Source organism: Lepus europaeus, chromosome 14, assembly GCF_033115175.1.
Source record: "Lepus europaeus isolate LE1 chromosome 14, mLepTim1.pri, whole genome shotgun sequence".
In the NCBI taxonomy this organism is placed as follows: Eukaryota; Metazoa; Chordata; class Mammalia; order Lagomorpha; family Leporidae; genus Lepus; species Lepus europaeus.
This window is the reverse complement of record NC_084840.1, coordinates 63,221,978-63,237,781: the sequence shown is the minus strand read 5'-3', so window position 1 is coordinate 63,237,781 and position 15,804 is coordinate 63,221,978. Positions and strand designations below refer to the sequence as shown.

The following is a 15,804-nucleotide window of genomic DNA, read 5'->3' as shown; positions in this document are numbered from 1 at the left end:
TTCCACAATAGATATTTTCATTAACTTTTTAAAGACTCCTCAGAAGTTTTATATTTTATATGTGAATTGACTACAGGAAAGCTTCTAAAAGCTGTTTGAGTCAGACTATCTAAGTCCACACACTTTTATTAGGTCCTTTATATATAAATTAACTACAGTCTTAAAGTTTTAATATGAAAATTATGCAGAATAATATTTGACATATTTAAACATTTTCAAAAACTTACTTTCCTTCTTAGGAAAGATTATTAAAGCCAAATTTAATTTATTATTTTTAAAATGCCATATAAGAGTATCTTGAAAATGAATGCAAATAAGGATTACTTACTAATAAAATATATATGAAACTTTTTTTGTTTAGGGGTCATTTAAGAACATTTTTCAGATCTTAAATTTGATGCTACTTCTTAAGTGCTTATATTGAATATTTCTTGGTGAAACACACACTCTCATTGTAGGTATATATACATACTCTTTCCATGTACATGGGCCCATGAAAGCACATTTTCAATTTTTCTATTTTTGCTTTGGTTTCCCTTGAGGTTTGTTAAGCGGCTCATAAATACATTGTCTATAAATTGTCATAAACCGGAAATAGCTCAAAACTAGAATACTACAGAACAGTAGCATCAGGATAAAGAGGATAGAAGCGACCAGGTATCCACTTGGTCTGAAATGAGAGAAAAAAAAAAAAAGAGTAACATTAGAAGCCATTGTTCACACTTTGGACGTTAATTTATTTAGTTGAACAATTTTTGAACAGCTAGCTACTACACCATTGACAGGGAATGGTGATTAATAAGACTGGATCTGACATGCCTTTAAGGTGTTGTAGTATCTGGGGTTGACAAGGGAGGAAACTAGGTTGAGGGATCACCACGATGAGGAAGCGGGAAGTTCTGTGGGAGCTTTGCACCACAGAAGGCCTTCCCGGGGAGGGGACGCTTGAACTGGTGGGGGTGGGGGTGGAGGAAGAGACTAAGCTGGGAACCATGTTTTAGGCCAGGGGAGATGCACATGCTAAGGCAGGAAGTATGGACGAACCTAAAGATGACCCCCAGGCGTTCTCCATCTGAAACAGTGGAGTGTGTTGAGAGCTCAGGGGCCAGGCCAGATGCTTAGAAAGGAGGAATGCGAAATGAAATGAAGAGGGAAGGGGCCAACTAAGACAGCCAGCTTATGTTACACCAGCTAGGCAGCATGGATTTTCATCCTAAAGGCAAGAGGCAGTTTCGGAGACATGATGTGGGACTGACATTTTAGACGGCTGGTTCTGGTTACACTGTGCACAATGGATGAAAGGGGAGTGTGAGTGTGGGAAACAGAAAAACCAGTTATAAAGGATTTGTAATAATCCAGGTAAGCTATGATGAGGGCTTTAATCAGACACTGAAGAAATGGAGCAAAGTAGAAGCTTTAAGATATATTGAGAAATCCAAGTGTCTGACAAATATAAAACAAGAATGCTCAGTAACACTGCCATCGAGGAAATGCTGATAAAAAACCACAATGAGGTATCATTTCACTCCAGGTAAAATGTCTATTCTTAAAAGAGACAAAAAATTACAAATGCTGGTGAGGATGTAAAGAGAAGGAAACACTTCTACAGTTAGCGGGGGATGCTAATTAGTCCATGGAAGTTCCAACAGTACGGAAGTTCCTCAAAAACCAAAAGTTGATTAATCATATGACCCAGTTATCCCACTCCTGAGGATGCATCTGGAGGAAATGAAATTAGCACATGAAAGAGATATCTACCCTTCCATGTTCATTGTAGCACTACTCACAGTACCAAGACACAGAATCAACCTAGATGTCCATTAATGGGTGAGTGGATAAAGAAAATGTGATATAACCAGGTGTGTGTGTGTGTTCCGCTTATTAGATGCCATGCTCAGCTGGGTGCCAGGCCTCTGACTCTTCCCTTGGGACTCTGCATGGGTGCCTCCTATCAGAGTAGATTTATTTCTTAGTCCAAACACCGGGCTATTTTCTATATTGGTGTTCTAGTATTTAATGTTAGTTTTTGGTTACTTTCAAATTGCAGATATTTGTTTTCAGGGTTACACTTGCCCCAAGACACTTCAGTCTGGTTTTTGTCCCCTGTGGCTATAAACTTAATCTGGCTCCAGTGAATGGTTTTTAGAAAATTAATTAGCATAGCCACCTGATACCTGCCAGGCACGGTGCTAGGTGCTGGTGATACAATGAGTGAAAACAGACATGGTTCTCATCCTAAGGAAACTTACATTGTAGTAGGACACAATCATTAACCAAACTATGGTTAAATGAATCTAAAATTTAAATTATGATAAGAACTAAGAAGGAGAGCAAGACAATGCAGTGGTTCACTATTGCAACACTTGACCTGGTGAATAGGATCAATAAATGGCTTCACTGGGAGAAGATAATTAGCCTGAAATCTAAAGAATAAACAGAAGTGAAACTGGCAAATTAGGGAGAGAGTGGAAGGAAGGGATTCCAGATAGAGGAAAAACATGTGCACAAGGGGCTGGCACTGTGGTGCAACGACACCTCATATGCATCCCATATGGACACTGGTTCAAGCTGGGCTGCTCCACTTCCAATCCAGCTCCCTGCTGATGGCCTGGGGAAGCAGCAGAGATTACCCAAGTCCTTGGGCCCCTGTAACCACATGGGAGACCCCGAAGAAGTTCCTGGATTCTGGCTTTGGCTTGGCCCAGCCCCAGCCTTTGTAGCCATTTGGGGAGTGAACCAGTGTTTGGACAATCTCTCTCTAACTCTGCCTTTCAGATAAATAAATAAATAAATCTTTTAAAGATGTGCAAAGGTCCTGCTATGTGACAGAAATCTAGAGAAGGCTAGGGGCTAAAAGAAGGTTGTTGGACCTGGAGCTGCCAGAATCAGGTGATATGATGATTCCAGATGAGACTGGGAAGGAGGTGGAGGCTTATATCATGCAAGGCCTTACAGGCCATGTTCTTTAATTTATGGAAAGAAACTTAAGGATTTCAAGATACTAAAATTAGCAATTTGAAATGATTACTCTGGCACAGGAGTAGATGGGGAAGATCAGTTCCAAGCCCACTGCAAGGATGATAGGCTGGCTTTGTGTCGAGGTGATAGAGCGAGTAAAAAGTGAGTATACTCAAGAGCTATTTAGGAGATAAAATCAATGGGAGCCAGTGATGGTTTGGATGAGATGAGGTGGGTGGAAAGAGAGGAATGGATGTGAATCCTAGGCTTTGGTTTTGAACTTTTGACTTCTAGGTGTTTGGCTTCTATAGTTGGAGGTATTCTTTCCTGGAAGAGGGAAGGCTGGAAACCAGGATCACCCTGCTGTTCAATTCCAAAGGGCACCATTTATATCACAGTCTATGTGAATGCATTTCCTGGAACTGTGCAAGAACCAGTCCACATGACTGTGTGTAATGACCTTTATGGGTGAGTTTTAATGAGTACGACACAGCACAGGTCAAGGGAGCAGGTAGCAAGATCACAAGCTCACTTTTGGGCATGTCTGGTTTGACTAGTTTTTGAGACATCCAAGGGAAGGAGTTAGTAGACAATGGGCTATTTAGCTTTGATGTGGGAGAGGTTTATGATCCAGGAGTCATGTGAATTTAGCTATTAACTGAATTCATGCTTGAGGATGAGCTTGCTAGAGCAAGAAGCACAGAAGACAGGACTGAGCCTCAAAAGAGACCAACATTTACTTGCTGGTAGAGGAGGGTGAGCTCTTCTTCAAATGAGAGAGAGAGAGAGAGAGAGAGGAAAGAAAAAGTGTAGGAAAACGCATAGAGCTATACAAAATCCAAAGGAAGAGTCAACTGCTGATCAAAGATCAAATAAGGACTGAAACATATCTGTTAGATTAATATGGTCAAAGTCATTCTAAGAGAACTCACTGATGGAGGGGTAAGACAGATGGATTAGATAAACACGACTGGAACCCAGGGAAATGGACACTGAAGTGCAGACAAAGCTTCTGAAAAGGTTTGTCCTACAAAGGAAAAACCTGTGGGTTATTTAAAACTTACTGGAAAGATCTAGTAGAGAGAGAACGTTGAATGTATAGAAAAAGAGAAGGAAAAATTGATTTGGAAACTTCCTAAGAAAGTGGGAAGCAACAGGGCACAGATGGAAGAATGATATTTAAAAAGGATAAATGATATTTCCTTTATTGTAATGAGGAGAGATGAGGTACAGTTATTAGTAGATATTTTTATGTTTGGAATTGGGAATAGAGGGTGTCTTTATTTGTCTGATAACTTCTAATTTCTCTATGAACGTGGAAGTAAGCTCATCTGATGATTGTTGAAAGCAGGTCCGAGGAGGAAGCTAATGAACCAAGTTCTGAAAATAGTTGCTGCAGAGAGTGTCAGGGTGGGCTGTCCAGAGGAAGACAGTAAGAGTACCAGGCAGTTGGGTGGCCATTGAAGGCTGGTACCAATTTGTCCTATTGTGTGACTTTCTTTACCAGGTCTGGACTGCTCAAGTGTAGTCACAGACAAAGTAGGTGGTTGGGGATTTTCCATATGGGTGACCAAGTCCTGGAAGGGTGAGGACTGCTAAGTGTGGTATTGAAAGAACGGACTTTGAAATGTAAGGAATGGGAAACAGAAAAAAAGATATTGAAAGTAGAGGTACAGATTCCAGTGAGGATGAAGAAGGCTTGTAGAGGCCATAGCGGAATCCACAAGGCGGAAGGGCAGGAGGTTGTGGTCAAGGAATGCAATGTCTGGATTGATGTTTTAGGATCAGAGAGGTTACAAGTAATGACAAGGTCCAAGGTGCGCGTAGGGAAGCGGTGGCCAGAGTGCAGTAGCAAGGAGGTCACCGGGACCATGACATCAGATGCTGGACAAAGTGGCCACATGGACACCGAGAGTGGGGCTTGAAGTAGAGAGTAACCCTGCGGCAGGGCTGGTCAGCAGTGCGTAAAGAGCAGCATGATGACAGGAAGACCTGGGGCTGCAGCAGACACCATGAGCCTCAAAGGATCAGAGTGTGTTTTGCTTTGTTGAAGAACCAGGACAAATAACGATCTGGAAGTGGTAATGGGGCCCTGGGGTACATAGGGGTAAAAAATAGCATCGCTCGATAGGGCTGAGGGGTGAAGCAGTGTCCTCAGGGAGAGCCTGGTTTCAAATCAGGAGGTAGATGGAGGTTTCAGAGGGCATTTGAGGACTTGGTTCAGTGATGGCAATTCCAGAGGGCAAAACGGAAAACCCGGGAATGGGCGAGGGGTTGAGTGCTGGGCTAGAAGCAGGGAAAAACTAAACTCTGTGTCTTCTACAAACTGCTCTCCAGTCACTGCACGTGAAAAGGGCTCTCTTACTAGGAAGACCACCACCAGCTGCCCCCTGTCTGCCTCTGGTACCCTCCAGGGGCCCAGGTGTTAATATGAGTTGAACTATGGTCACTAACCTAATGGACCACCCCCTATACTATCATTGTATTCCCTGACTCTGACATCAAGCTGCTGGCAGGTGACAGCTGGGGCAAGTGGCTGAGATCTTCCGCCTTTTCCCTTTCTCTTCCCTAACTCAGCCTACTCCTTGTTCTGTTGGTGGGTAACTGGGTGCGCATACTGCTCTCTCTCTTTAAAAAATCATTTATTTATTTATTTATAAGGCAGAGAGTATGGGTGGGGAAGCATGATCCCATTTGTTGGTTCTGCTGCTTCCTGCCTCAAGTGCAGTGGTCTGGGCCGGGCTGGGGCTGGAGCTGGGAACTCAATCCAGGTCTCCCATGTGGGTGGCAGGAGCCCAGTCACCGTTGCCTCCCAGGGACTGCATTAGTAGGAAGCTGAAATCAGAAGCTGAAGCATGGGAGCAGCGCTGTGTGCAGTGGGTAAGCTGCCATCTGCAGTGCTGACATCTCATATGGACACTGGTTCGTGTCCCAGCCTTCCGCTAATGCACCCGGGAAAGCAGCAGAGGATGGCCTAAGTGTTTGGGCCCCTGCTCCGACGTGGGAGACCTAGATGAAGCTCCTGTCTCCTGGCTTCATCCTGGTCCAGTCTCGGCTGTTGTAGCTATTTGGGAAGTGAACAAGTGGATGGAAGATCCGCCTTTTCCCCTACCCCGCCCCGCCCTGTTTACTCTGTCTTCCAAATAAATAAGTAAATCTTCAAGAAAAAAATTAAGAAGTTGGAGCACGGAATCAAACTCAAGTACTGTGATGTGGACATGGGCCTCTAGACCCCTAGGCTAAACACCTGCTCTTGGATCCTACTATTACTATTCACCTAGATCACAGGTACCAATCTAAAGAGGAAAAGTCACTGCAAAAAAACTATATCTATTTCTCAGTTAGAGAAATTAGAAACAACTCTTGGGTTATATCATTTGTAGATTATTCACAATAGTACCCCCATGAGCACACAAAATATTGAAGAATCAGTGACACTTAAATCCAGGTCCTGAGTAACTTAATTGTTTATCTTCTATTTTTGTTTAACATTTTAACACAAAACTTGAAAAACACCAGGCCCCGGGCAAAGGCCAAGTCATCCGAGGGCCTAACTTGAGAATGAAGACTTTTTACTCCCAGGGAACTGGAACTGAGTCCTGTCTGTTTCCTGGGCGTGTCAGAATGAGGGGTGTGGCTGAGGGCTGGCTCGGGCTGAGAGTGGGAGGGAACATGGCCTCCACGTTCCCACTGCTGCCTTCCACTGTCCATCAAGTCCATGGAATTGAGAGTGGTGTCTGCTAAGGCAATAGCTGCTGAGTGGAATCGGACAAAAGGGAACCCTTGATCTAGCTGTAATTCTCAGGAATTTCTCCCGCTTTATCCCTGGGGTAAAACAACCTACAATTTGTAGGGAGTCGGATATAGGGTATACATAATAGGGCTTCTTGGAAGTAGCGTTTATGTCATTTGGGAAGACAGGTTTCAAAGATAGCCAAAAAAATTTTTTTTTAAAACATAGGCATATGAAAGCCACTATACGCCACATAGTAGTATTTTGTTTGGTAGGATTTAAGCTGGGGACCCTGAAGAGCAATTGTACAGGCTCTGTTTTGGGGAGACATTTGGAAGAAGAGCTTTTCCTTTTTGGCTGCCACTCGTCTGTTTTAGAAAAAACTCCCACACTAAAATGCAATCAGGTGCCACCCATTACCTGGAAATCACTCCATAGGTCTCTATTGAGAAGAAGGCTGTTAGGTTACAGAAACTGCAAAATAGAAAAATAACATTAAAGATCAAATTAAGTACAATGTATTTAAAAAAAAAAAAAACTTCCGCATCTCTATGGTAACAATCAAGCCACATATAATCTTAGTTAACGTCATTTTTTTTTCTTTTTAAAATCAATTTATTTGAAAGGCAAAGAGAGACAGAGACAGAGAGACAGAGATAGCTTCCATCCATTGGCCCACTCCCCAAACAACTTACAACAGTGAGGTCTGGACCAGGCTGAAGCCAGGAGCCAGGAACTCCATCCTGGTTCTCCCCGCAATCCCACTCTGTTGTTCTACCTTTCAAATACATAAATAAATCTTTAAAAAAACCACAAGAGAAAATGGCATTGGGGCCTCTACTTAAACTGTAAGACAATCATATTTAACATATTGTTTTACTGTGCTTTCCTATTAATTTTGTATTTCTCTTTCATTTTTTTCCTTTTAATTAACTAGCTTACTACTCTGCTCCTTTTCTTTAAACATTTTTTTTAAGATTATTTATTTATTTGAAAGTCAAAGTTACACAGAGAAGCAGAGAGAGAGAGAGCGAGCGAGCGAGCGAGCGAGCTTCCATCTGCTGGCTTACTCCTCTAATTGGCTGCAATGGCCAGAGCTGGGCTGATCTGAAGCAAGGAACTAGGAACTTCTTCCAGGTCTCCCACATGGTTGCAGGGGCCCAAGCACTTGGGCCATCTTCTACTGCTTTCCCAGACCATAGCAGAGAGCTAGATAGGAAGTGGAGCAGCCGGGACTCGAACTGGCGCCCATATGGGATGCCAGCACTGCAGGTGGCAGCTTTACCCTCTATGCCACAGTGCCGGCTCCTGCGTTCCTTTTCTTAACACCTTCAATTACTTAACTGTGGGTGTCTCCCAATGCTTTGCTCTTCTTTCTTTAGAATCAGTTAACTCATGTAAGTTTAGGGAGTCACTATAGGAGATAATCCCATTTGTTACTTTATCTTCAGCTCTTCCCTCCTATTCCAGACTCAAATTAGAATTTTTCTTAAAGATTTATTTATTTATTTGAAAGGCAGAATTGCACAGAAAAAAAGAAAGAGAGAGAATTTTTCATCTGCTGGTTCACTCCCTAGATGGCTGCAACAGCCAGGGATGGTCCAGGCTGAAGCCAGGAGCCACGAGCTTCATCCGGGTCTCTCATATGGGATGCAGGGGTCCAAACATTTGAGCCATCTTCAGCTGCTTTTCCCAGGCCATTAACAGGGACCTGGATCAGAAGTGAAGTAGCCGGGACATGAACCAGTGCCCACATGAGATGCTGGCATTGCAGGCAGCAGCCCTACCTGCGAAGCCACAACACTGGTCCCCAAATTAGAATTTTTAACTGTCCATAGTATATCATCTTCATGCAGATCACTCATTGTCCCCATAAATTCAAAGTCAAAACTCTAATCTCAGTAACTCCCCCAGAGAAAAACCACCTTCTTCCTAGCCTGGTCAAAGAAAATGTTATTATTTTAATTACCTAGCCTAGAAAACTCAAAACCCCGTGGATTCCTTCTTTTTCTTCACTTGACATGTGTTCATGAGTTTTCACCCCTTTCTTTCCATTCTTATTGCCACCAGGCCTTCCTCTGACATTTTGCCACGTTACCTTCACTCTTCTCATTTATCGACATAGAATCTATTTTCTGTCTATTTCATTTTTTGTGTTGTTCTCAGGCTAATTTTCCTGGAACTATGTTTTTATCACAACACTCTCCTAGGGAGGACACTAAAGAGGCTCTCTAGGACACAGACAGAAACTTCCTTAAAAATCATTATTGCCTTAAATTGATCTCTCTTCTTTGTTTCCTACCTTCCTCACTCGGGGGACTTTCCATGTGTCTTCCTGACTCCTCAGGCGGTGGAGAGAGAATGCGCTAATATGTAGATTCCCTCTATTATTAGTACAATTTCTTTCATCTAAAGTGTTTATCCTATTCCTCTGGCAATGCAAATTCTCCCAAAAGTTTTCTTTTACTGCTCAAAAGAGCACTAATGTTTCCCATCTCTGAATTATCATTGCGCCTATCAACAGTACAAATGATTATATCTAAAAGACATCTCATGTGTTTGCTTGGATTTCAGCTCTCTTGGTTTGGATGTGTGCCTCCACTCCTTCCCCGGGCAGCTTCATTAGTTACATTAAAATCACCTTGAAGTCTGCGCTTGTGCTTGTGTTAGAGTTGGACTAAGATGGCAATGTAGCATAGTAGAATACTCAGAATGTAATGACAAAGTGATTAATCTATTTAATATTCAACATAAAATCCCCACCCCCATAATATGCTTCATATAATTGCTACAAAATGAAAAAGCAAATACGAAAATAACAAGTATAACAATAATTGGGCATCTAGATGGCATCAAATTAAATCAATAAAATAAAAATTTAATTTTGAGGAGTTAATAATGAAATTATTATAGTAAAACATTTATATTCACCTATAGTTTGGATCCAGTATCTTCACACGAAACACATACATTCCAGAATGATCCAAGGGCCAGATTAAATGATTACCATTAGAACTGTTGATAATCTCATATGGTTGATTTAAGTCTCCTGGTTTTCCATGAGCATAAGAAAAACAGTGCTTATAGTTCTGAATAAGAAACACAGACAAAAACTTTAAGGTCATTTTCTGACTTTAATAAACAAAATTACAGTCTTGTATATTTATTTTAGAAAATCAATTAGAGGCCGGTGCCGTGGCTCACTTGGCTAGTCCTCCGCCTGCGGCACCGGCACCCCTGGTTCTAGTCCTGGTTGAGGCGCCGGGTACCAGTCCCGGTTGCTCCTCTTCCAGTCCAGCTCTCTGCTGTGACCCAGGAGGGCAGTGGAGGATGGCCCACGTGCTTGGGTCCCTGCACCCTCATGGGAGACTGGGAGGAAGCACCTGGCTCCTGGCTTTGGATCAGCGCAGCACCAGCTGTAGCGGCCATTAGGGGAGTAAACCAACGCAAGGAAGACCTTTCTTTCTGTCTCTCTCTCACTGTAAATAACTCTCTCTGTGTCTCTCTCTCTCTCACTGTCTAACTCTGCCTGGCCAAAAAAAAAAAAAAAAAAAAAAAATCACTTAGAGAAGCAATCCCAATTCTATTCTACCACTGCAGAATACAAATGTGCTCCACACAATTTTTAGAGACCATAGTGAGTTAAAGTCAGATAAAAAAGTGAATCTCAGTGAAAGCCAATGCTTCATTTGATATTTGTAAACAATGACAGTATTGTATGTAAGCATATCATTTCCTGAAATCAACAAAGCACAAAATCTTCCAAATATGCTTATCCTAGGACAGAAACTATGTTGATCGTAAGGTATGAACACAAGTGACAAGATGATGGTATGTTCTTGAGATTTTATCTTCCCCCAGAACTGTTGTCAATCTCCATTACCGCTACTGTGCCTCACTGTGGGTCTCAGTATATGAACTAGCAGCAATGCTCAGTTATCTGCACTCAGACATCTCATTGCAATAAGAACCTATATTTTAAAAAGTCAATTTGTTAAAATAAGAAGACGATGAGCTATCTGAGCTGACAATAACACACGGCACAGCTTGCTGCGTTCTTTCAGGTCCTGTACTTAAAGGACTCCTCCTTCATCTCTGGAAGCTTCTCCTTTGAAGGAAACAGGAAGCCCTGTGAGGCCATTATGTAGAGTGTCTGAGCGTTTGCCTGTCACCACCCTTCATGGTTGCTGTGCTCTGAATGTATCCCCCAGAATTCATGTGTTGGAAATTAGGCTGTCATGAGTAGATTAATACTAGTGTAACTGGAGTGGGTTCCTTACTGTGGGACTGAGTTCCTTATGAAAGGGTTAGTCTGCCCCGCCTGTTCCCCTCGCCCTCCCCCTTCCACCTTCTGCCCTGAGTGATGCAGCAAGAAGGCCCTTGCCAGATGCCAGCCCTTGATTTTGGACCTCCCAGCCTCTAGAATTGTGATCCAATACATTTTTGTTCATTGTAAGTCACCCAGTATCAGGTACTCTGATACAGCAGCACAAAATGGGCTAAAACAATGGTATTTTTCTCTTTTCCTATCTATCTTGAAATACTTTTCTTTCATGAATAACCTCCCAGTCCACAGACCATGGGATCAATCAAGCTCTTGCACAGTCTCAAAGGGACTTCCCCATGGCAACCACAGGAACAAAAGCGTCATGATTAGATGGTGATAATGATGAACTCTAGGAAGTGGTTTACTGCTTACTGCTGTATTTTAGTCTGGCAAACAGTAGGTAGTCAGTATTTATTTGTTGAATTAATGTTTAATCTTAATTTAAAACATTGCTTTTTTTTTTTTTTTAATATTTGAGAGCTAGCTACATTGTCTGTACTTGTAACCTAAGCTGAATGAACTCCATTAATAAGTAGGGGCTTGCACTGTGGTGTAGCAGGTAAGCCGCCACCTGTGATGCCGGCATCACATTTGGGCACCGGTTCAAGTCCTGGCTGCTCTACTTTGAATTCAGCTTCCTGTTAATGGCCTGGGAAAAGCATCATAAGATGGCCCCTGTACTTACTCTGCACCCATGTAGGAGACCCAGAAGAAACTCCTGGCTCCTGGCTTCTGGCTTCAGCCTGGCCCAGCCCTGGCCATTGCAGCCACTTGGGGAGTGAACCAGTGGATGGAAGACTTCTCTTTCCCTCTGCCTCTCCCTCTCTTTCCATGACTCTTCCTTTCAAATAAATAAGTCTTTAAAAAAGGAAATAATTTTACAGATAATTTGAAAGATAGATTTGACCAATAATTTGAAGAGTGCATGGAAAAGGAATTACAAGATAAGTTGGGACAGGCATTTGGCCTAATGGTTAAGATGCTTGAGTCAGGCTGGCGCTGTGGCTCACTTGGCTAATCCTCCGCCTGCGGCACTGGCACCTCTGGTTCTAGTCCCAGTTGGGGCGCTGGATTCCGTCCCAGTTGCTCCTCTTCCAGGCCAGCTCTCTGCTGTGGCCTGGGAAGGCAGTGGAGGATGGCCCAAGTGCTTGGGCCCCCTGCAGCCGCATGGGAGACCAGGAGGAAGCACCTGGCTCCTGGCTTCAGATGGGTGCAGCGTGCCGGCCCGTAGCGGCCATTTGGGGGGGTGACCCAACGGAAGGAAGACCTTTCTCCTCTGTCTCTCCTCACTGTCTAACTCTGCCTTTCAAAAAAAAAAGAAAGATGCATGAGTCAAACGCTGGAGTGCTCTGGCTCCTGACTGCAGTTTCCTGCCAGCGCCGATCCCAGGAAAGCAGCAGATGCTGCTCAAGTAACTGGGTTCCTGGCACTGCATGTGGGAGGCCCCAGCTGGTTTTGATTTCTGCTCTCCTCCCCCCAGCCATTGCAGGCATGTGGGCAGTTTGTGGCAGTGAACCAGCTAACTGGAATTCTCTCTCTGTGAAAAAAAAAAAAAAAACTATATTAAAATGATACATAGATGCTAACTAAACTGATTTGTTCTTCACCTACTGAACACATGTGTTGACTTATCACACTATATCCCATGAGTATATATAATTTAAAATCATTTTTTTAAATTAAAAAAGATAGGTTCATTTTGGTGCAGAAAAAAAGTTTTTAAATCCACTCATCGTTTTTTGTAATACATCTTTGCTATGAACTTTCTTAAGTTTCCCTCATAGGTATCTTGGATTAGCCCTATCCACTTCCTCAGCAGTTCTCTGAGACTTTCTCTGCTGATCTACTCCTCATTTGTTTCAAGGCATTGGTATGCTAGGCAACCGTGCCCTAGTTTCTCTGGAGAACTTTATATTGACCAAAGAGTTCACTTTGAAATATCTGAAGACTGCTTTATTCAAGTGTGAGTACAGTCCTGATTCTATCTCCTGTGCTTTCTTGGGTATCATGAAATGTCGAGGGGTGTGGACCCTTATCCCACTTACTGTTCCCTTCTGTTCTAATAATCAACTCTTCATTTCTTCTGGACGAAATTATTGTCTGTAGCTAACTTAATAGTTACTACTTTAATTAAATGAGAATTGCAGCATTACCTCTTCCTGAGAGAGCAGTAGTTGTGGTTATTTGCATTCTTCCCCTGCCCAGTGTCATTACCATTCTCAACAGGACTCCAACTCCTTTTGGATGTCATCAGAGTGGGAGAGTAATTTCAAGTCCATGCCTTTCATAATCAAAGCAGACAAACACAGATCCTTTCTCTCCCTATCCAAGGACATAGCTGGGGGCGGGGAGAGGGAAAGCTCATCACATTAGCCATCGAAGTTCTACCCCAAGAATTAGAATTAAAAAGGAGGGATGCTGCAAGGGAGTAGTGGTTACAGATAATTCATCACAGTAGCAGCATCCCACTTAGGCTGAAGGAGAATTGTTTGGAGTTGAAACATTTTAAGGCTAAAATGCACTTCAGGTCCCGAATGCATTTCAGTGTTAAGTCACTGAATTCAGAGCAATACCCATAGGCGGGACATCCAGGGTGAACAACCATAGGTATGAACTGAACCCCGAGAATAGACTACATGGCGCAGAAGGCCCAGCTGCCTATACGCTGGCCAACTGCCTGTGCTGTGGGGCTCCTCCAAATGTTATGATCCTGTCAAGGGAAAGTACAACCGAAGAATGGAAATCAAGGATGGAACATTCATGTGTTTTAGCTCCACTTTGGGGGCGTTCTGGGAAAATTATGGAAGACATTTGTATGAATAACAAAGGATAGAGAAATGAAAGAACAAGTTGGGCTTAGAATAGAGAAATGAGGGAGCAAGTCCTAGATCGCTTGCTGACAATAGCAATATCACATGAATACTTAGCAAACAGTTTCAACCATTAGATAACAACTATTCTCTTCAAGGTAGGAAACTAATTCTATTATAAAGGAATCTCTAGGACGCACAATTTAATCTTTAGACCTTATAAAAGAGATGGCTAACATTTTTCTGTAATAGCATAGCCAAAATAAGAACTTAAATAATAATCTCATAGCTAGATTCACTTCGCCATCAGCGAAGTATACAGTAAGTAGAAAAAACCTCCCTTTCAGACCAAAGGGAAAGAAAGTTTTAAAGTGAGAATATAATTTTCCTCATGGGCATTGTCTACCTTAGAAAAACTACTACAGAATGTGCCTGTGACTATAGACTTGTAGTTCAGGCCACCCAAGATTAGAGATGGGACTCGGGCACTCCCTTGACTTGCATCCTCTGGTCTGCTTTAACACAAACCAGGAAGAAAAGAAAGCTAGGCATCAGAAGCAATGGGTGGTAGGCCTATTAATGGCTGATCTGTACAGTGATCTGCCCTCAAGGAGACCCAACAGGCCAGTCCACTGCAGTGGCTTTCAATGTGGTAAGCCTGGGCTTCAGCAGAAGTCAGCTTGTGAAGAGCCCTGGCAGCTCTGCCAAGAGTTGGATCACTGGAAATGGACCTGCCCTGGAGTCGAAGGATGCCCAGGTCAGAGCCACAGATCTTATTGGCTCCAAGCTGAAAAGCCCTTCACTCAGCCCAACTTCCAAAGTAACCACTGCAGCTGAGGGTATAGTCAAGTAGGGTCAGCAACATTGCAGGCAGAACTGTAAATTTCTTGTTAGAGATGCCCCCTGCCTTTACCTGGCCAGCTCTCCTCCCAGGCCAGCCAAGTAATGAAAGTCAACAGAGTGCCTTCCCCTAGGAGGTTCACACCTCCCTTAGGATATACCCCATGTGAAGAGATAGATAGGTCTGGGCCTCTGAATTTACAAGGCCTAAAGCCCACCAGATTATTATCAAGCCCCTTCTATCAGGTTCTATTTGCCTCTCAATCAGAAAACTTAATTGTAGCTTAGACAGCACCTTTCTTAGCTCCTCTAATAATGACTCTGTCCTTTGTTCTAGACCCTGTCTAGTGTACTTGGGCCTCATTCCTTTGTAATCATAACCTCTACTCTACCACCAATGGCTCTACTCCCAACCTGTGTGTACTGATGGTCCTCTTCCCCACTTAATGCTGTATAATTGTTCAAACCTGGTAAATACCACTCTTAGGATCATTGGTTACTATCCTCACTCTGTCTTTTATGACCTTGTCTAAATATGATCAGAGTCGGCAAACTTGGAAGGCTTCCATAGCCTTGGCAACTCATGACGACAGCCTAGGGTGGTTACTGGCGCCAAAAACTAGAGTGTCAATTTGTTGGGTCAACAACAGGAGCCACTGTGCACTTGCTCCTCATGTGGGATCTCTGTCCTTAATGTGCTGTACATTTTGATTTAATGCTATAACTAGTACTCCAACAGTATGTTTCACTTTGTGTTTCTATGTGGGTGCAAACTGTTGAAATCTTTATACTAAATTGATCTTCTGTATATAAAGAGAATTGAAAATGAATCTTGATGCAAACGGAAGGGGAGAGGGAGCGGGAGAGGGGAGGGTTGCGGGTGGGAGGGAAGTTATGGGGGGGGGAAGCCATTGTAATCCATAAGGTGTACACTGGAAATTTATATTCATTAAATAAAAGTTAAAAACAAAACAAAACAAAAAAACAAAGGATAGGACACAAGAGAGACAGAACTGGGTTGTGCATAACAGAGTTCTATGGATTAGTACTATCAATACATTTTTGGATAAAAAAGGTCTATTATGCACCCTCTGGCTTTGGTTAGAGTTGTTGTAAATAACCCAAATGTTGGGGCT

At 42.8% G+C, this 15,804-nt stretch overlaps 1 protein-coding gene across 1 annotated transcript in view; it reads right to left on the bottom strand.

Annotated features, from left to right (window-relative positions):
- Positions 1 to 516: 516 nt before the first annotated feature.
- The window catches only part of CATSPERE (catsper channel auxiliary subunit epsilon), a 162,909-nt gene continuing 147,621 nt past the window's right edge, over positions 517 to 15,804 (bottom strand). The window contains exons 20-22 of the mRNA XM_062210795.1: positions 9,623 to 9,780; positions 7,112 to 7,165; positions 517 to 670 (exon numbers count right to left, since the gene is read on the bottom strand). Coding sequence (XP_062066779.1) covers positions 517 to 670; positions 7,112 to 7,165; positions 9,623 to 9,780 — 366 coding nt within the window. The remainder of the gene's footprint in view (positions 671 to 7,111; positions 7,166 to 9,622; positions 9,781 to 15,804) is intronic.